This window comes from Nothobranchius furzeri, chromosome 17 (assembly GCF_043380555.1).
Source record: "Nothobranchius furzeri strain GRZ-AD chromosome 17, NfurGRZ-RIMD1, whole genome shotgun sequence".
NCBI classification, from domain to species: Eukaryota; Metazoa; Chordata; class Actinopteri; order Cyprinodontiformes; family Nothobranchiidae; genus Nothobranchius; species Nothobranchius furzeri.
The window spans coordinates 28,128,140-28,146,577 of record NC_091757.1 but is presented as its reverse complement, the minus strand read 5'-3'; the positions used below and the strand labels follow the sequence as shown (position 1 = coordinate 28,146,577).

Genomic DNA, 18,438 nt, shown 5'->3' with positions numbered 1-18,438 from the left:
GGCCAAAATGTGATACCCGGCCGTCAATTGAATACAGGCCAATATTAGAGGATTTACAGTAATTAATGAGCATCAGACCCACGTGACCGCAGAGCTAGCTCCAGGGAAAGGCCTCAGTCTGAGCCTCGGTCTCGCCTGATAACTGTTCCGTCAGTTTCAGTTTCTCAACTTAGACCATTAGTTGTAGCGTTTGTGTATTCTTTTTTGGATATTTTTGTGCAATTGTTGGACAAAATTACTTGCTGTGGCATTAATTGCAATAATAGAGCGTCCAAGGAGTCTCCACTTCATTTTTTTCAGTAAGTAAAATTACATTTATGTATTTTAGGTCACTGCCGAGCTGAGCTTAGATGTTAACATGTACTGTTTAACCATGAAATAAATGTAATAGGGTAAAACCCAGTGCATTTAACATAATGCTGCACTTTAGAAAATGGGTTCAAATATAACATGTTGGTGGAGCTGGGTTCCGACTATCAGCTTGTGGAGCTCTCGGGAGACCGATGTTTTCCACCCGCTTCTCCCCTCCCCACAGCTCGGCGCATCTCTGTCTGATCGCGGCTTCTGTCTGCTGCGCGGGCTGCCGGCTTGTGGAGCTCTGGGATGGAAACCTTTCTACCCGGTTCTCCCCAGCAGCAGCTCTGCGCATCTCAGATCGCAGCGGCACTTGTCTGCTGTGCGGCTGCCGGCTTGTGGAGGTCTCGGAGACCTCTGTGTTCCACCCGGTTTTACCCAGCGGTCAGCCCGGCATAGTTCTGACTCAGAAGCTCTGGTGTTGGGCACAGTTAACTCCGGTTGTAGCTAGGTTGCTACCTCCGTTAGCTTAGCTCCCACCTCTGCGTTAGCTTTGGGTTAGCTTCAGGTTAGCTTGTAGCTAGTTCGACTGGGTGTCGTCAGTTGATCCCAGCCTAGGGTGACCAGATTTAAAAAACTGAAAAGTGGGACACCAAAGTTTTACACAAAATTAAAGACTGACAAATCCTTGCTGGTGACTTATAACTGCTTTTTATTGTACAAAACGCAACAACATTTGAACATCCTATTAAAAATAAGGACATTCTTTTTTTTAGTGCAATGTTTTGTTATTTTCTTTTTCAAAATAATACTGTATTTGTGAAACACATTGGGCAATATTAAATGTAGCCCTTTTGTGAAAAGATAAACAAAGAATTTAACTGACCTTATTAACAGCTTTTGATTGTAGAATGTGCAAGAACAGAAACATTTGATCTATATTCAGAATAAGGACAGTTTTTCTAATATTTTTAGTGCAATCATTTTCCAAAACAATACAGAATTTTTTAAGCACATTTGTTTGGGCAATATTAAATGTAGCCCTTTTGTGAACAAAAAAAGTATTTCACTGACTTCAAGTTTTTTAGAAACAAAAATATTGCACTAAATGAACCCTTTAATGTCAGAGTAACTCTTTAAGAGTATTTCATGTTTGAGTGAATCTTTTTAAGCAGACTGTGGTTGTCAACAAGTCTGGCATGAAACTCAGAGCAGCCATCAAAGTTCACCCGAGTAATGAGCAGTGCCTTCAGAGTGTCCAGTCCCAAACGATTTCTCTCATTGGTCCAAGTGTTGTTCATGAGAGAAAAAATGCGTTCCACAGAGGCGTTCGTGCCAGGTAGGCACATGGCAAACTGGCAGATGACGGCTACATTTTTAAATGGGACATGCTGATGCTTAAAATGTGTAAAGATTTCAGCCCAGCGCTCATCTGCTGGTTTAATGTCTCGGTCCCACAGTCCAGTCTTGTCAGATGTGTAAGTTTTGACAGAAGTAACTTCGTCAAAGAGCTCCGTTTCATTGATGTGAATGTTTGGCAGCTTTGAGGAGACACACCTCAGGCAGCTCTCAACTACATCCCAACCTGGTGGATCTTCGAGCAGGGTCCAAGAGAAGCACTTCATGTCAGTAAATGATGAGCTCCACTCCTGCAGATATGAGATGCAACCTTCATAGAAGGTGTGGACGCTTTGCTTAAACACCTCCACTTGAGGGCGCTCTTGGGTAGCCAGAATGCTCTTCACCTGAAAAAAACACCAATAATAATTCAAGAAGCATTAATATAAGAGCCTTGTTTTTACATTACTTTTAATTTGACAATGTTTAAACCCACCTTTAATCCCATGAAGAGGGCGGCCTTCCTCTCCAAAAGTTTCTCCTGTAGATCACACAGGTGCTGTGCAGCGTGGACGGCTGTACTCTTCTCTTTCTCCATCTTTTTGATGGTGTCATTGAACAGTGACAGTTGGTTGTAATGAGCGCTGAAGTGGTCCAGGATGTAGAAGAACCCACTCCTTCTACCTCGGTCCTTGGATCCAGCCAGAAGAGGACTGGAGAGCGCTTTCCGTACATCCCACTGAAGAGACCAAGATGGGACGACTCCGACTCGGACTAGAGATTTTTTTTTTCCAGTGCAGCGCCGCTGAAGATCATTTCTTTCTTTCTTTCTTGAACTGGTTGACTGGAAACGTTTGTCTCAGGTAGCTTGTTGCACCAGGACTGTTTTTTACCAGGTCACCAGATGTTTGTTTTAGTCACCAAGTGTTTTATCAAGTCAGCTGAACTGGTGATGTCTTAGGTAGCATCTGGCACCAGGACGTCTTCATCCGTTGGCTGAGTTTAGTGTTTTATTATTTAAGAAGTGTGTTTTTAGAGCTGGTAGAACTGGAGATGCTGATGTGGACGGTTTCACCTGGGCTTCTGTGTCTGGTTGCTAAATCTTCTATTTTATTTGGGTCCTGAGAGGATTTCCTTTTCATCTGATGGAGCAGGCAGTCTGGTTTAGGGTCACACACACACACACACACAAACACACACACACACACACACACACACACACACACACACACACACACACACACACACACACACACACACACACACACACACACACACACACACACATACATATATATTAGTATATGATATTCTAACGTTCACTAAAAGATGAAAGCCTGGAACACAAGAGGCCATCGGAGCAAACAAGATCCCACCTGAGATGGATGGTGAGAGGTGGTAGAAGATAAACAAGAGACCAAGGAGGGCAGGAAGATGGAGGCAAAACTACAACTACAGTGATGCTTCTGATAATCTGGTAGAGCAGATAGAGCAGGTCTTAGTGAGGAATGGGACGTTTACTTGGTGACATGAGCGTAAGCTGATGGTGATCTTTGATCCGTATGAAAGACGAGGACGATAACATCATCTTCATCATGTCCTTTCTGTTTCACTAACTGTTCTGTCACAAGAAACTGTTCTAAATAATCTGTAGAAGCGTTTGATTCCAGGTTTAGGAGGAGCTCTCCGTGTCTGTTTGTGTCCTCACGTCCTGCTGGACTGAGCTTCTCTGGGCTTTGTGGTCCTGCAGGAACCAGGAAGGAGCTGAACAGCAGAGCTCTGACACAGACGGAGCAAACAAAGGTTTTAGTGTTTAAATGTGCACGCGTTTAAAAATAGCTCTTTAAAAAAGTTAAACAATAAATACAAAAATATTAAAGGCTAATAAAACATAGTCTAAACATGTAAATGATTCAAATTAACTTGAATATTTGAACAAGTTACTGTGCGGTTAAATTAAAGCAATAAAGACTCCGATTATTTACATTCAACATAACTTTAAGATTCACCGCAGAACAAAATTACGATGCGTTTGACCGCGACTAAAGAACGGATAAACATCGTAAAAGAACGAGAAGTTAACGAAAAGCATAAAAGTCAAAGGAGGCTCTAAATCTGTAAAACGTTTATAAAATACTAAATTGAATTTAATTAGAAATAATTTTTTAGTCTGACGGTTTCTTTTTTCCTGCTTCAAGACAGAATTTATGTTCCAACATTAAATGCTGTGTTGATGCAGGTTTTGCTTTACCGTCTCGCGTCGCCCAAAGCAAAAGGCTCTGGTAACGGAACTCTCAGTAATGAGACGGGGTTCGATTCCCTGCAGGGCCCTGCTGCTTATGCCGACTGAGACTAATGCTGTTTCACTACACTTTACCATCTACATAAAGATAAACTAGGCTCAGTTATTCATTTTAAGGAATTTTGTCATAAATCATCATAAAAATCTAAATTCCTCTAAACAGTGAAGAGCTGTTTGTCATACGTCACTAAAAAGATGTCTTACAGGGCAGCTCATGCCGCTAGTACGTCGTGTTTAGCTGTATTTTAATCAACTTCATATTCAATAATTACAGAAAATTGTGTTTACAGTTGCAGCCAAAAGTCTGAACCCTATGTCGGAGTCCTTCACACATTGTAACTAACGGTTTGACCTAAAATAATAACCTAAATCTATCTGGAACCGCTACCGGTCCATCTGCACTCCAGACGAGTCCCGTTAGCATGACTGCAGCAACACAGCTAACTGTGTTAGCAAGGGGAAAAGTAATTTGGAAAGCCACGACACACTCACACAGATAAGATCTAAAAGAAGAGCCACATATTTAAACAATAGATCCTCCAGAGACCGGTAGAACCTCAGAACCATCCTGGATTACTACAAACACAAGCTAGCGTGCTACTGCAGCATCCCAGTCAGGAGGAATTATTCTGCTGATCTATCGATTAAATTTGTTCTGGAGTTATTTCAATATAAACACACAGAGGTTCAACTGGCAGCACATTGTTTTATCTATAGATTAGTGAATTTTATTGGGACGGTATGATGGGGCTAATGGTCAGCTAACAACTCGTCAGCTGAGGGCTACAAGCTTAGAAATGAAATATTCATCTAAAGTAAGCAAACTGAACTGATTTTGGTTCTGAAGATGTTCAGCATTCTCCCTGGAGTCCAGATCAGGCTCACGGGTCTTCTGGCCGTATCCCAGATCTGACCGATCTTGTCATGTTCAAGAAGCCAATGTGAAATGATTTGAGCTTTATGACATGGTGCATTATCCTGCTGTCATGGTCTGCGTCTGCGTCTTCCCTCATGTGTCTCCTGATGTTTCTCCATCCCTCTCTGGATTCTACGGACGCTTCAAACAATGGCTTGGGAGCAGTACTGTTGCAAAAGAATGAAATAAGTGGCAGCCGGTGGCATATGCATCCAGATCTGACTGAGAAACGCTACGCTCAAATAGAAAAAGCAACTTTAGGCTTGGTCTTTGGATGCAGGAAGTTCCATGGCTAGATGTTTGGTTTACCAACATTCATAGCAGAAACGGATCACAAACCTCTCATCACAAATAGGAAGTAGAATCTCAATGACATGTCACCAAGAATACAATGTATGATAGTGATGCTGCAGCGTTTGAACTGATATACATGCTAGGCAAGTTTGCCAGGCATGCCAGGCAAGTTTATTGTACTGGCTGATGCATTGTCTCATGCACCTGCACCAGGTGGTGACAGCAGTATTAGTATGGTGGTGGAGGAAGTCGAAACCAAGCCCCCACAATTCGATTCTGAAAGTGAGGCCAATGCGGAAGTGAAATAAATTGCAGTTCCACCCTCATCCACTAGGGGCTGGTGTCAGAAAATAGCAAATCCTCATTGACTCCCATGTTAAAAATACCATTTCACAGCAGAAATAAACATGTGTACAGCTTGGTTTTTGTCATGGTCCGTGGTGAGCTGTCTGCCTGTAACCTGGTTTTTCTACTCTGAGCTTGTTTCCACAGGTGGGCGTGTCTGAGAGCTCCCAGCTGAAGCTGATCTCCTCATCAAGGCCCAGGGGATTTAAGGAGCAGTGTGACGCTTCACCATGCCAGATGATTTACTCAGTTTGGGTAGCTCTAGCCACTAACCAGACCTTGACATTTTTGCATTTGTACTCGTGATAACCTGTCGTCTGAAAACCCCTTTATGCCCTCTCCTGCTTTTTTCCCAGGTTCCTCTTAACGTCCTCAGCCTCTCCAGAACAAACCCGGATCACAACCTACCTGACACACTGCTCCATCCTCTGACCGCCCGCTCTCAGCCGCTCACCTACCACATCCATCTCAGCTCCTACACCTCTGGACAAACCAACCACCCTTCTTGGATATCCTCAGCTCACCCGGATCCGACAACCCTCCCGGTGCATTTAGTGCTGCCAAGAAACAGTAAGACCAGTCTCCAGTTAAGTTTCCGTCTGTTTCCATTAGTTATTCACTCTGTCTCCCTCCTTAGAAACCTCTCCCTGGAGCCCTGCTGCCAGTCCTGCATCTCGTCGAGTCCCGAACCTCCGTTGCTCATTATTTCCAAAAATAAACCCTTTTACTTACCTTCCTGGTTTCCGTGTGTGATTCTGCATGTCGTGGGTCAAGAAACTGCCTCCGACCATGACAGGTTTTTGGTTTAAATCATCTAGTTTACACTCATGACAACTCTGAGGGGGGTGATTTTTTTTTTCACTCTTCTGTTTAAGTGTATTAAAAGCCTAAAATTCTGTACACTGTAAATCCTCTAATACAGGCCCGGGCCTGTATTTGACTCAAGCTCATCAAGCTCCAGGCCTTTATTGGACAGAGGACCAGAATTAGAGGCAGGCCTCAATTTCTATTTGAGCAAAATGAACTAATGGTTCGCTGGAGTTTTTGACAATTAAAATTGCGCCCACATTTTCAAAGTTAAACTCATTTCTTTTAACAACGGTAGTTTCTGCTTCAGCCATACCCCCCACCCCCCGCGCAGCGGCCGCAAACTCACTGATGCGCCTGCAGCCTCTCAGAGTTCCTGCTGCTCTAAACATTAAAATAATTTCATTTTCTGTTCCTCACTTCTGATTACCTTCAATGGTGTCTGTTTGTTGCAACCACCAGGTACAAAAACTAACTTGTTTTTATTTGACTATTTTTCTGTCCTGTATCTGTTATCTTCCTGCATCTCCTCTCAATCCTAAAGAAAAACTGCTACCTGCCTTCATATATATTCACCTTATGAGTTATCTTTGAACTGCAGTTCTAAAAGATCTACCTACCGCAAAAACAACGGGGTGCGCGCTGCTCGCCGGCCGCACCGGTGCGTCACTGGAGGACAAGGTGATGCGCCCCGATCCACAGCAGCGAAAAGCATCAGGCGCAAATGAAAGAATAAAAGACAGAAAACAAAAGAAATGAGCCGACATGAACGATCACGTGTTAAATTAGTTTTTGAGGTGGCGACACCTAATTTGATAATGTTACTGTGGCCGTGCTCAGGACGCAGATGTCTGGAGCGCGTCAACAGAGCTTTGCATGTGCAAGCTGGTTAAGGTTAGGATGGGGGTGAGGGGAAGGTTAAATTGCAAGAGGGTAAAGGTCACAGTTTGGTTAAATGTCCGTTTTACGGCGGGTGTCAGTACCGACGCTCTGGCACAGCGCGTTGCCTCCCGACGCGCAGGAGCTTGTCACCTGCTGACATCAGTCTTCTTTTCCGAGGACTGCATCTTGCCGGTCATTATCACGTGACAGCGACTAGTCAATGACAGGCATAACAAGTCACTATAGAGCGGTGAAGTCGTCTAGTGACTAGTTCATATTGCTCCCCAGAGTGTTCTGCAGCATAATCAGCACGTTCTCTTTGAACTTGATATCAAATTTTCGCCTCCCCTTCGTCTCCGCACCTGCCATGGTTAAAGTTACCCTCGCGGTCTATCACTGGCAAATCAAAAGTGAGACGGATGACACAACCGCCCCCCTGTGGTACTTGCTTGTTACCACATTCCACCCGGCCACTATAAAAAACCGGTCATTATTCACCTCCGCCGACTCCGACACTGGCCAAAATGTGATACCCGGCCGTCAATTGAATACAGGCCAATATTAGAGGATTTACAGTAATTAATGAGCATCAGACCCACGTGACCGCAGAGCTAGCTCCAGGGAAAGGCCTCAGTCTGAGCCTCGGTCTCGCCTGATAACTGTTCCGTCAGTTTCAGTTTCTCAACTTAGACCATTAGTTGTAGCGTTTGTGTATTCTTTTTTGGATATTTTTGTGCAATTGTTGGACAAAATTACTTGCTGTGGCATTAATTGCAATAATAGAGCGTCCAAGGAGTCTCCACTTCATTTTTTTCAGTAAGTAAAATTACATTTATGTATTTTAGGTCACTGCCGAGCTGAGCTTAGATGTTAACATGTACTGTTTAACCATGAAATAAATGTAATAGGGTAAAACCCAGTGCATTTAACATAATGCTGCACTTTAGAAAATGGGTTCAAATATAACATGTTGGTGGAGCTGGGTTCCGACTATCAGCTTGTGGAGCTCTCGGGAGACCGATGTTTTCACCCGCTTCTCCCCTCCCCACAGCTCGGCACATCTCTGTCTGATCGCGGCTTCTGTCTGCTGCGCGGGCTGCCGGCTTGTGGAGCTCTGGGATGGAAACCTTTCTACCCGGTTCTCCCCAGCAGCAGCTCTGCGCATCTCAGATCGCAGCGGCACTTGTCTGCTGTGCGGCTGCCGGCTTGTGGAGGTCTCGGAGACCTCTGTGTTCCACCCGGTTTTACCCAGCGGTCAGCCCGGCATAGTTCTGACTCAGAAGCTCTGGTGTTGTGCACAGTTAACTCCGGTTGTAGCTAGGTTGCTACCTCCGTTAGCTTAGCTCCCACCTCTGCGTTAGCTTTGGGTTAGCTTCAGGTTAGCTTGTAGCTAGTTCGACTGGGTGTCGTCAGTTGATCCCAGCCTAGGGTGACCAGATTTAAAAAACTGAAAAGTGGGACACCAAAGTTTTACACAAAATTAAAGACTGACAAATCCTTGCTGGTGACTTATAACTGCTTTTTATTGTACAAAACGCAACAACATTTGAACATCCTATTAAAAATAAGGACATTCTTTTTTTTAGTGCAATGTTTTGTTATTTTCTTTTTCAAAATAATACTGTATTTGTGAAACACATTGGGCAATATTAAATGTAGCCCTTTTGTGAAAAGATAAACAAAGAATTTAACTGACCTTATTAACAGCTTTTGATTGTAGAATGTGCAAGAACAGAAACATTTGATCTATATTCAGAATAAGGACAGTTTTTCTAATATTTTTAGTGCAATCATTTTCCAAAACAATACAGAATTTTTTAAGCACATTTGTTTGGGCAATATTAAATGTAGCCCTTTTGTGAACAAAAAAAGTATTTCACTGACTTCAAGTTTTTTAGAAACAAAAATATTGCACTAAATGAACCCTTTAATGTCAGAGTAACTCTTTAAGAGTATTTCATGTTTGAGTGAATCTTTTTAAGCAGACTGTGGTTGTCAACAAGTCTGGCATGAAACTCAGAGCAGTCATCAAAGTTCACCCGAGTAATGAGCAGTGCCTTCAGAGTGTCCAGTCCCAAACAATTTCTCTCATTGGTCCAAGTGTTGTTCATGAGAGAAAAAATGCGTTCCACAGAGGCGTTCGTGCCAGGTAGGCACATGGCAAACTGGCAGATGACGGCTACATTTTTAAATGGGACATGCTGATGCTTAAAATGTGTAAAGATTTCAGCCCAGCGCTCATCTGCTGGTTTAATGTCTCGGTCCCACAGTCCAGTCTTGTCAGATGTGTAAGTTTTGACAGAAGTAACTTCGTCAAAGAGCTCCGTTTCATTGATGTGAATGTTTGGCAGCTTTGAGGAGACACACCTCAGGCAGCTCTCAACTACATCCCAACCTGGTGGATCTTCGAGCAGGGTCCAAGAGAAGCACTTCATGTCAGTAAATGATGAGCTCCACTCCTGCAGATATGAGATGCAACCTTCATAGAAGGTGTGGACGCTTTGCTTAAACACCTCCACTTGAGGGCGCTCTTGGGTAGCCAGAATGCTCTTCACCTGAAAAAAACACCAATAATAATTCAAGAAGCATTAATATAAGAGCCTTGTTTTTACATTACTTTTAATTTGAACATGTTTAAACTCACCTTTAATCCCATGAAGAGGGCGGCCTTCCTCTCCAAAAGTTTCTCCTGTAGATCACACAGGTGCTGTGCAGCGTGGACGGCTGTGCTCTTGTCTTTCTCCATCTTTTTGATGGTGTCATTGAACAGTGACAGTTGGTTGTAATGTGTGTAAACCACAACCAGGCCTCACACACTTGGTTTTCTAGGAACTTGATGATTAAATTTGGTGCTTTTTCCTGAGGACTGAAGTGCTGGACAAAGCTTCAGAACCCTCAACTGCAGGTCCCAGTGAGAGCCAATGGGTTCTGCTGGTCCCAAGGAGAGTGACATGTTCAACATCAACAAATGAACAGAAGTCTTTCAGCTCCTCAGTTCGGACAGTGTAGATGTGAAAATATCCAAAAACCTTGACAACAAAGTTCTCAATGTCACATTAGCTCAACTTTATGTCACATGTCTGTGTAACCTAATGCTCATTGGTTGATGACAACCCCGTTGACGCAAGACGGCTCCTAAGTCCTGCGTAAAAACGATTCACCAAGTCACTCGTTGTTCAGCATGCCTAAAAGACGGTCAAGACTAACAAAAGAGCTACTGGAACCACACAGCTTTCTCAGGAAGGTGCCAGGAAATGAATATGCTGCGTTTTGCGTCTTATGTAAGTGTGAATTCTCCGTTGCTCATGGTGGAAACGCGGACGTGCAGAACCATGTTAAAACTAGCAAACATAAGCGGTGGTAACAGGCGGGAAGTTCGGTTAGCATGTTTTTTAGTGCTACTGCTGCTGGAGACAAAGACCTTGACCGCGCTGCTCAGGAAGCAACATTTGCCTACCACCTTGTTAAGCACAATCACAACTTTCGTTCAATGGACTGGACTGCTGGACTACTTCGAAAATGTTATGACCAGCATTTTACGAGTGCTCGGACCAAAGCTGAGGCAGTGGTGACAAGTGTAATTGCCCCGCATGCTATAGATTTGCTAAAAGAAGACACTATGGATACTACTCTGGTCTCTGCCACAGTTGACACATCAAACCACAAGGCAGTGAAGCTTGTTCCTGTTGTTGTGCGCTACTTCAAAATAACCGAGGGGGTCAGAGTGAAGATACTCGACTTTACATCGCTAACAGGTGAGACCTCAACCCTGCTGTGTGATGAGGTTTACAGGTGCCTATCTGCATTCGGTTTGGTGGATAAAGCGGTCGGCTTTTGTGCAGACAACACCAATTTAAATTTAGGAGGAAAAGCAAGACGAGGACAAAACAATGTTTTTCATAAACTTGATCAGGCCACCCCCAACAGTCTGGTTGGTGTAGGATGTGCAGCGCACATAGTGCACAGTGCAGTTCAGTCTGCAGCAGGCTGCACCTGGCACCTTCCTGAGAAAGCTGTGTGGTTCCAGTAGCTCTTTTGTTAGTCTTGACCATCTTTTAGGCATGCTGAACAACGAGTGACTTGGTGAATCGTCTTAACGCAGGACTTAGGAGCCGTCTTGCGTCAACGGCGTTGTCATCAACCAATGAGCATTAGGTTACACAGACATGTGACATAAAGTTGAGCTAATGTCACTATGACAACTTTCTGATTGACATACAAACAACCCAGTGACAATTAGTTCTGTGAACTATGAGCAATTAGTTCAAAATCGGGACACTTGGGACCAAGGCTGGGTGAAATCGGGACAACATAACTGGTTTGTAAAAATCTTTGGGGACACAGGACAAATGGCTCAAAATCGGGACTGTCCCGGGTAAACTGGGACACCTGGTCACCCTATTGTAGCTAGTTCGACCGGGTGTTGTCAGTTGATCCCATATGTCGATATATATGTTGATGATCTGAGGACAGATTGATTAATGAAATTATCAACTTGAAGGTGAGATTAGCGGTGATGCCTGGGCTAACAGACCACAACAAAAACACCTGAAAACAACCCATATTTTAAAATCTAATTTATGTTAGCATCTTTGCATTACAGTTTCTGTGTCTGGTCAAGTATTTGCCCATGTTTTCACAGGTTGATGCAGTGTGAAACCTGGACAAACAATGTGGCCTTGAGTCCACGGGTTCCAAAATGAATCTTGTCATCAGGTTGAAAGAGCAGATGAAAAGTCGCAGTGCTTTTGACAAGGTCTTTTCAAAAGTGTGGGGTGCATCTGGTAAGCTTATCCAAACACAAAAAACTTATCTGAGATTGTGTGTGTGTGTGTGTGTGTGTGTGTGTGTAATCTCTAACGTCCCTTTCTTTGTTTCTTGTTAAGGTGGCTGGGCAGTTATAATGTGCCCCTGTGGAATCATGAATTCTATCACGCTCAATGTGAGGGCAGAAAGTACGAGGGACTATTGTGATATGTTGCTATCATTTAAGCACTTTCCTAATGCAGTCATATATGATTTTGCAAGAGGTTTGGCCACGCACACAAACCTGCGTGAACCTTTAAAAATCCCCTTTATGCCAAATGAAGGCAGACTTGCTGATGCCACGCCAGAAAACCTTTAGTCTGCCCAGAAAGGTGATCTGAAAGTAAACCTGCCATGGTTGAAGGTTAAAAAGCAGCATGCAGACAGCAATGCACACCCCTCTACAGGTTCAGCTGCACACTATGCTCTGTATGACACTTTCCACGAGGCCAACACCAGAGAAGTAAAAGACTGCTTGAGCAAAATTTCACTGTTACTCGAACTGCACGGTTGGGTGAATTCTCAAGTAGCAGAGCAGTTGTTCTCCAAAATGAGGAAGAATAACTACTTTCTAAATATGATGTCTCCAGGGAGCCTGTTATGATCACCAGTTTCTACCTGCTCCTGTTCCTGCTCCACTTCCCTGCAGAGAGGGGCAGCCCCTCCTCCGCTCCTGCTCCTCCTTCCCGCCTTCCAGCTGCGCTCAATCCCTAATCAGCTTCTGAGTTTTTAAAAGGGCGCGGCCAGAAGAACCAGGGGGCAGAAAGAGTGGGGAATACCTAGAGGATGGAGGAAATCTAGACACACTTAGTTTGAACCTATGTAATTTCATTGAGTTTGGTTTTACTCTGAGTTCTGTGGAACTTTTGGAGAGTGTGCTCAATAGAGGTAGGAAATAGGTTAGTTAGGTTAGTTTGAACCTTCTTCCTGTGTTTGCTCAGTGGAGCCTTTGTAGAGTTTAAGTTAACCTGTTGGTTGTGTGTGCTCAGTGGAGCATAAGTATTGCTTTTGGTGTGTTGGCTCAAAAGCACTTTGATTTAGTAATTATTACTGTTTTGTTTCCATTACCTTAACAGCCCTGTGCTCGCCTTTAGTTGGTTTGGACTAAATCAGTTTGCTTGCTATTTTAACCCAAAAAGGGGGAATAGCAGAATTGGTGAGTTTACTTTTGACTTATTGGTTTAGTATATTAGTGGAGCTGAGCTCCAGCTTGCGTGTTCTCTCCAGTCCTTGTTTTTCCCTATTTAGGAGGTCACCTTTAGTTCTTGTATTTAACTGGCCTAGTAACTGTGCATGAGTTTTGTCATTTATTTGTTATAAAATGGTTTGCTTTTAAAATCCTGACCCCACGCCTTCTATGTTACGACGTCCTTCACCCATACCATCACCAGTCGTAACATTAATGGGGGCTCGTCCGGGATTTCTACTTTCTTTCTATGATCGTAATTAACCCTGAAGGACCTTTTGTATAGGCGTGGGTTTTGCATTTTGGCAACGTTTTCTGGGCTGTGTATAAAATGGCACAATTCGAATTAAGAGCATTTGTGGAGGCCCCGTCTCGTGAGGCATTGGAGGGCTGTCGGAAAGCCGACATGCTGCAGATAGCCGCCCACTTCAGTTTGGAGCTTCCAACCCAGATACTGAAGAGAGATCTGAAAACTTTGATTATGGACTACCTCACTGACCAGGGACTACTGCAGTCCTCCTCACCAGTTGCTTCCAGTCCTGACCGTGCTGATCCAGATCTAGACCCTAACCTGACTGATGGAGGGGAGTCGTCAATGGACGGCAACACGGGCGAGGTAAAACCCCTTGTTTTCCCCTCATGCGGATCTGCAGCTGAAGGTTTGATGTCGGGGGAGTTGCAACTGAAACTTGAACTGGCCCGTCTCGAAGCAGATGAAAGAAAACAACGGATGCAGATGGAATTGGAATTGAAACGGCTTGATGCAGAAACTGCTGTACGCATCCGTGCGCTTGAACTGGAGGCCCAAGTAAAGCCGACACCACAGATGATGGCAGAGGCGCCATCAGAACCCACTGTGAAACCAGCACTTGATCTCAGTAAGTGTATTTCCCTTATGCCTGTGTTCAGAGAAGCTGAAGTGGATGGTTATTTTGTCGCCTTTGAGCGGATCGCGACTGCTCTTCAGTGGCCGCGTGACGTGTGGTCTCTACTTTTGCAGTGTAGGTTAAGTGGTAGAGCCTTAGAGGCAATGTCTGCTTTGTCGGTTACCGACAGTTTGAGTTATGAGCGCGTAAAGACTGCTATTTTGCAAGCTTACGAATTGGTGCCTGAAGCATATCGACAGCGTTTCAGACAGCATAAAAAGGCAGTAGGGCAGACTCATGTTGAGTTTGCCCGAGAAAAGAGTTCGTTGTTCGATAGGTGGTGTGCTTCAACTAAAACTGACTCATTTAAAGAGCTCAGAGAGTTAATCCTTCTTGAAGAATTCAAGAAATGTGTGCCTGGAACTTTAGTAACCTATTTAAATGAACAAAAGGTTACCACTCTCTCTGCCGTGGCTCTGTTAGCAGATGAGTTTGCACTCACCCATAAAGTTACTGTGATAAAAGAAAACGTAGTTGAATCCAGTGAGAAGCGTGTAAGAGTTGAAAGAAGGCCCTCAGATGCTCGGGAGAATCGAGAGTGTTTTTTTTGTCACAAAAAGGGCCACCTGATAAAAGAATGTTTTCTGTTAAAAAACAAACATCCAAGACGGTCCGAAAAGCCCAAAGAGGTTGCTTTTATAAAAGCCTCCTCTCAGACACCAGGCCAAGCAAAGAAACTTAACCCTTGTTTTAAACCATTTGTTCTTACGGGAACTGTGTCTTTGACTGGCAAAAGTGATGATGAAAAACAAATTCTGATCCTGAGAGATACTGGAGCTTCTCAGACATTAATCCTCAGCAGTGTGTTGCCATTTACTCCTATGTCCTCAAGTGGATATTCAGTGTTCTTAAAAGGGGTTGAAATGGGTTGTGTAACTGCTCCTGTGCACAGTGTTCACCTTAGGAGTCAGTTGGTGAATGGGGTTTTTAATGTTGCAGTCTGTGACCGGTTGCCAGTTGAGGGAATAACCCTGCTATTGGGCAATGATTTAGCCGGGGGTAGAGTTACCCCCAGTTTAGAGGTTTTAGATGACCCGGTTGCTCACAGTGAGAGCCCTAACCAAGCGGATTTGATAACTTATCCTGCATGTGCTGTGACTCGTGCCCAAGCTCGTAAAGATGCGGATATTACTTTACGGGATACTGTGTTGATGCAGGATTTCTTAGAGGATTCTGTTGATAAGACCCTGACTAACGATCTACCTTGTGTTGCAGAGGGAAGTGAAGGCACCAGGCCAGATCATCTTCAAGATGACAGGTTGCCTCTGAATCAAGAAACCCTCTCTTTAGCTCAAAAGGAAGACCAAAGCTTGAAACCCTTCTTTGAGCAAGTTACTAGTGAAAATGTGGTAGATAAAGACAGTAGTGGTTTTATGCTTGAAAACGGTGTGTTAATCCGTTGCTGGCCGAATCCCGTTTCAGAAGGTGCTGACTGGGGGATAACCCGACAAATAGTAGTACCTCAGGCTCTGAGACAAAAGGTCATATCTATGGCCCATTCTAGTGATTGGTCGGGACATCTGGGAGTAAATAAAACATATCACTCGCTCCTACAACATTTCTTTTGGCCGGGGATGAAAAAACAAGTGGCTATGTTTTGTAAGGAGTGCCATGTTTGTCAGATGGTTGGAAAACCAAATCAGGTGATACACCCTGCACCCTTACATCCTTTGCCAGTTGTAATTACACCTTTTGATCATGTGATTGTTGACTGTGTAGGCCCATTGCCACCGTCGAAGACCGGAAAACGGTATTTGCTAACCATAATGTGTGTTGCTACCAGGTTCCCCGAGGCTGTTCCATTATCTTCTATCACAACCAAAGCAGTAATTAAAGCCCTAACAACTTTCTTTTCTGTCTTTGGATTGCCAAGTATCCTTCAAACTGACCAAGGGACCAACTTCCAGTCACGAGTGTTTAATCAGGTGGCCAAAACTCTTGGCATTACGCACGTCACCTCATCAGCCTACCACCCGGAAAGTCAAGGTGCTTTAGAGAGGTGGCATCAAACTTTAAAGTCCATGCTAACTAAGTATTGTTTGTCCACAGATAGAACGTGGGAAGAAGGACTTCCATTTGTTCTCTTTGCTGCCCGAGAGGCAGTGCAGGACTCTTTAGGGTTTAGTCCAGCTCAACTCGTGTTTGGACATACTCCAAGAGGACCTTTGAAGGCCTTAAAAGAGCGATTTCTCTCCTCCTCCTCCCAAGCAGGAGTCATAGCCAGCAAGTATGTATCAGCCTTCCAGAAGCGCTTGCAAGAGGTAAACGCTATTGCCCGACAACATTTAGCAGTGGCTAAACGTAACATGAAAGCCAATTTTGATAAAAAGGCAAAGAGACGAGAGTTTCATGTTGGTGACAAGGTGCTAGTCTTGTTACCCTTGTTAGGTTCCTCTTTAACTTCCAAGTTTGAGGGACCTTTTGAAATAATCCAGAAGTTGAGTGACACTGATTATGTGTTAAAAACCCCAACTCGTAGACGAAAAACTCGTAAGTGCCATGTGAATATGATAAAGTTGTACCATTCAAGACCTGAAAGGTCAACGAAAGACATAAGTGTAGCTGTTGTGACACCTGCCTCTGGCTCTGTTGAAGAAAAGGATGAGCTGGGAGGTGTATTTCCACAATACTCCAGTCCAAGGCTAAACAATTCTGAGGCTCTTCAAGCATTGCCTACACAACTAAGCCACTTGCCTTCAGACATGAAGGAAGATCTACTACAGTTGATCAGTGATAACAAATGTTTGTTTTCTGATGTACCAACACAAACTACGTTAACTGCTCATGAAGTAGAAGTGTCCTGTGCTAAACCCCTCAAACAGCACCCTTATCGTACTAGCCCACAAAAACGACAGATGATGAAAGAGGAAACAACCTACCTCCTCAAACATGGCTTTGCTAAACCCAGCAAGAGTCCGTGGAGCTCCCCTTGTCTTGTGGAAACGAAACCTGATGGGACTCCTCGGTTTATAACAGATTATCGTAAATTAAACTCAGTAACCATTCCTGATTCATACCCACTTCCTAGGGTAGATGATTGTGTAGACAGTGTGGGATCTTCCAAATATGTGACCCGATTAGACCTTCTAAAAGGATATTGGCAAGTCCCTCTAACAGATCATGCCTCAGACCTTTCTGCCTTTGTTACCCCAGATGCATTTTTGCAATATACCGTCCTTCCTTTTGGTATGAGAAATGCACCTGCTACGTTCCAGCGCCTTATCAACCAGGTTGTAGCTGATCTCACGCATTGCAGTGCTTACTTAGATGACATAATAGTATACACTTCCAACTGGCCAGATCATCTAAGAACTCTGCATTTGTTGTTTAACCGATTAGCCGAAGCTAACCTGACGCTGAACTTAGCCAAATGTGAATTTGTGAAAGCTACAGTAAATTACCTAGGAAAGGAAGTTGGGCAAGGACAGGTGAGAGTCCTTAAAGACAAAGTGCAGGCCATGCTAGAGTTCCACACTCCTAAGACTCGAAGGGACCTTCGCAGATTTTTAGGCATGGTAGGTTACTACCGTGGGTTTTGCAGGAATTTTTCAACTGTCGTACACCCTCTTACTGAATTGATCAGTCCAAAAAAGAAGTTTGTGTGGACTGCAGAGTGTCAAGCTGCCTTTGAGGCCGCTAAATGCTTGATGTGTCATGCTCCAGTGCTTGCGGCTCCTGATTTGAACAAGCCGTTCAAACTTGAGGTGGATGCTAGCTCAGTGGGTGCTGGTGCAGTATTACTGCAGGAGGATGGGGAGGGTGTCAACCACCCTGTGTGCTACTTCTCTAAGAAGTTTAACCAGCATCAGTTAAAATACTCCACAATAGAAAAAGAAACTCTGGCCCTTCTGCTAGCTTTGCAGCATTTTCACGTTTATGTTGGTTCCAGTTCCACCCCCACTATTGTGTTCACGGATCATAATCCTTTGGTTTTTCTCAGCAGGATGTATAACCATAACCAGCGCCTTATGAGATGGGCATTGATCCTGCAGGAGTTTTTGATAGAGATCCGCCATAAGAAGGGGACTGAGAATGTTGTAGCTGATGGCCTATCCAGAGGATGCTAAGTATATTCGCCTACAGTGGTTTGTATGTCCCTTGTTTTAATCACCATTTGTACAATGTTTATGGAATTCCCTTGTAGGACGTATGGATACATCCTCTTTAGGATGTGTCCCGTTTATTGTTTTAATAGTGTTGCGGTAAGGAGGTTAGGGTTGGCCCTCGGGTCATCTCGGGGGTACTCCGTGAGGCTGTGAGGCGGGCTTCAGACATGGGCCACCTCATCTCCCGCTGGTTTTGTGCTCAATTTGCCCACCTTTGACCCGCATGAAGACTAGGG

The 18,438-nt window shown here is 44.1% G+C and overlaps 2 protein-coding genes across 2 annotated transcripts; both read right to left on the bottom strand.

Annotated features, from left to right (window-relative positions):
• Nucleotides 1–993: 993 nt before the first annotated feature.
• LOC139063724 (uncharacterized) lies at nucleotides 994–4,860 on the bottom strand. Its single transcript, XM_070546422.1, has 4 exons — nucleotides 4,820–4,860; nucleotides 4,323–4,437; nucleotides 2,129–2,371; nucleotides 994–2,039 (listed from the first exon to the last, which is right to left on the bottom strand). The coding sequence occupies exons 1-4, from the start codon at nucleotides 4,858–4,860 to the stop codon at nucleotides 1,431–1,433; spliced, it is 1,008 nt and encodes a 335-aa protein (XP_070402523.1). The 3' UTR covers nucleotides 994–1,430.
• A 3,825-nt stretch (nucleotides 4,861–8,685) lies between these two features.
• Nucleotides 8,686–10,281, bottom strand: LOC129153032 (uncharacterized). The gene is made up of 2 exons (XM_054731790.2): nucleotides 9,823–10,281; nucleotides 8,686–9,733 (listed from the first exon to the last, which is right to left on the bottom strand). Exons 1-2 carry the CDS (start codon nucleotides 9,922–9,924, stop codon nucleotides 9,125–9,127), a joined length of 711 nt encoding a protein of 236 aa, XP_054587765.2. The 5' UTR covers nucleotides 9,925–10,281; the 3' UTR covers nucleotides 8,686–9,124.
• Nucleotides 10,282–18,438: the final 8,157 nt, after the last annotated feature.

Bases quoted from the DNA above. Each gene is read 5' to 3' on its own strand.
- LOC139063724 (XM_070546422.1), bottom strand. From the start codon at position 4,860: ATGACAAGATCGGTCAGATCTGGGATACGGCCAGAAGACCC. The intron at 2,372-4,322 runs GTAGCGGTTCCA...TGGTCTCTTCAG, and splicing joins TCTGGAGTGCAGATGGACCG to TGGGATGTACGGAAAGCGCT. The intron at 2,040-2,128 runs GTGGGTTTAAAC...TGTTTTTTTCAG, and splicing joins CCCTCTTCATGGGATTAAAG to GTGAAGAGCATTCTGGCTAC.
- LOC129153032 (XM_054731790.2), bottom strand. From the start codon at position 9,924: ATGGAGAAAGACAAGAGCACAGCCGTCCACGCTGCACAGCACCTGTGT. The intron at 9,734-9,822 runs GTGAGTTTAAAC...TGTTTTTTTCAG, and splicing joins CCCTCTTCATGGGATTAAAG to GTGAAGAGCATTCTGGCTAC.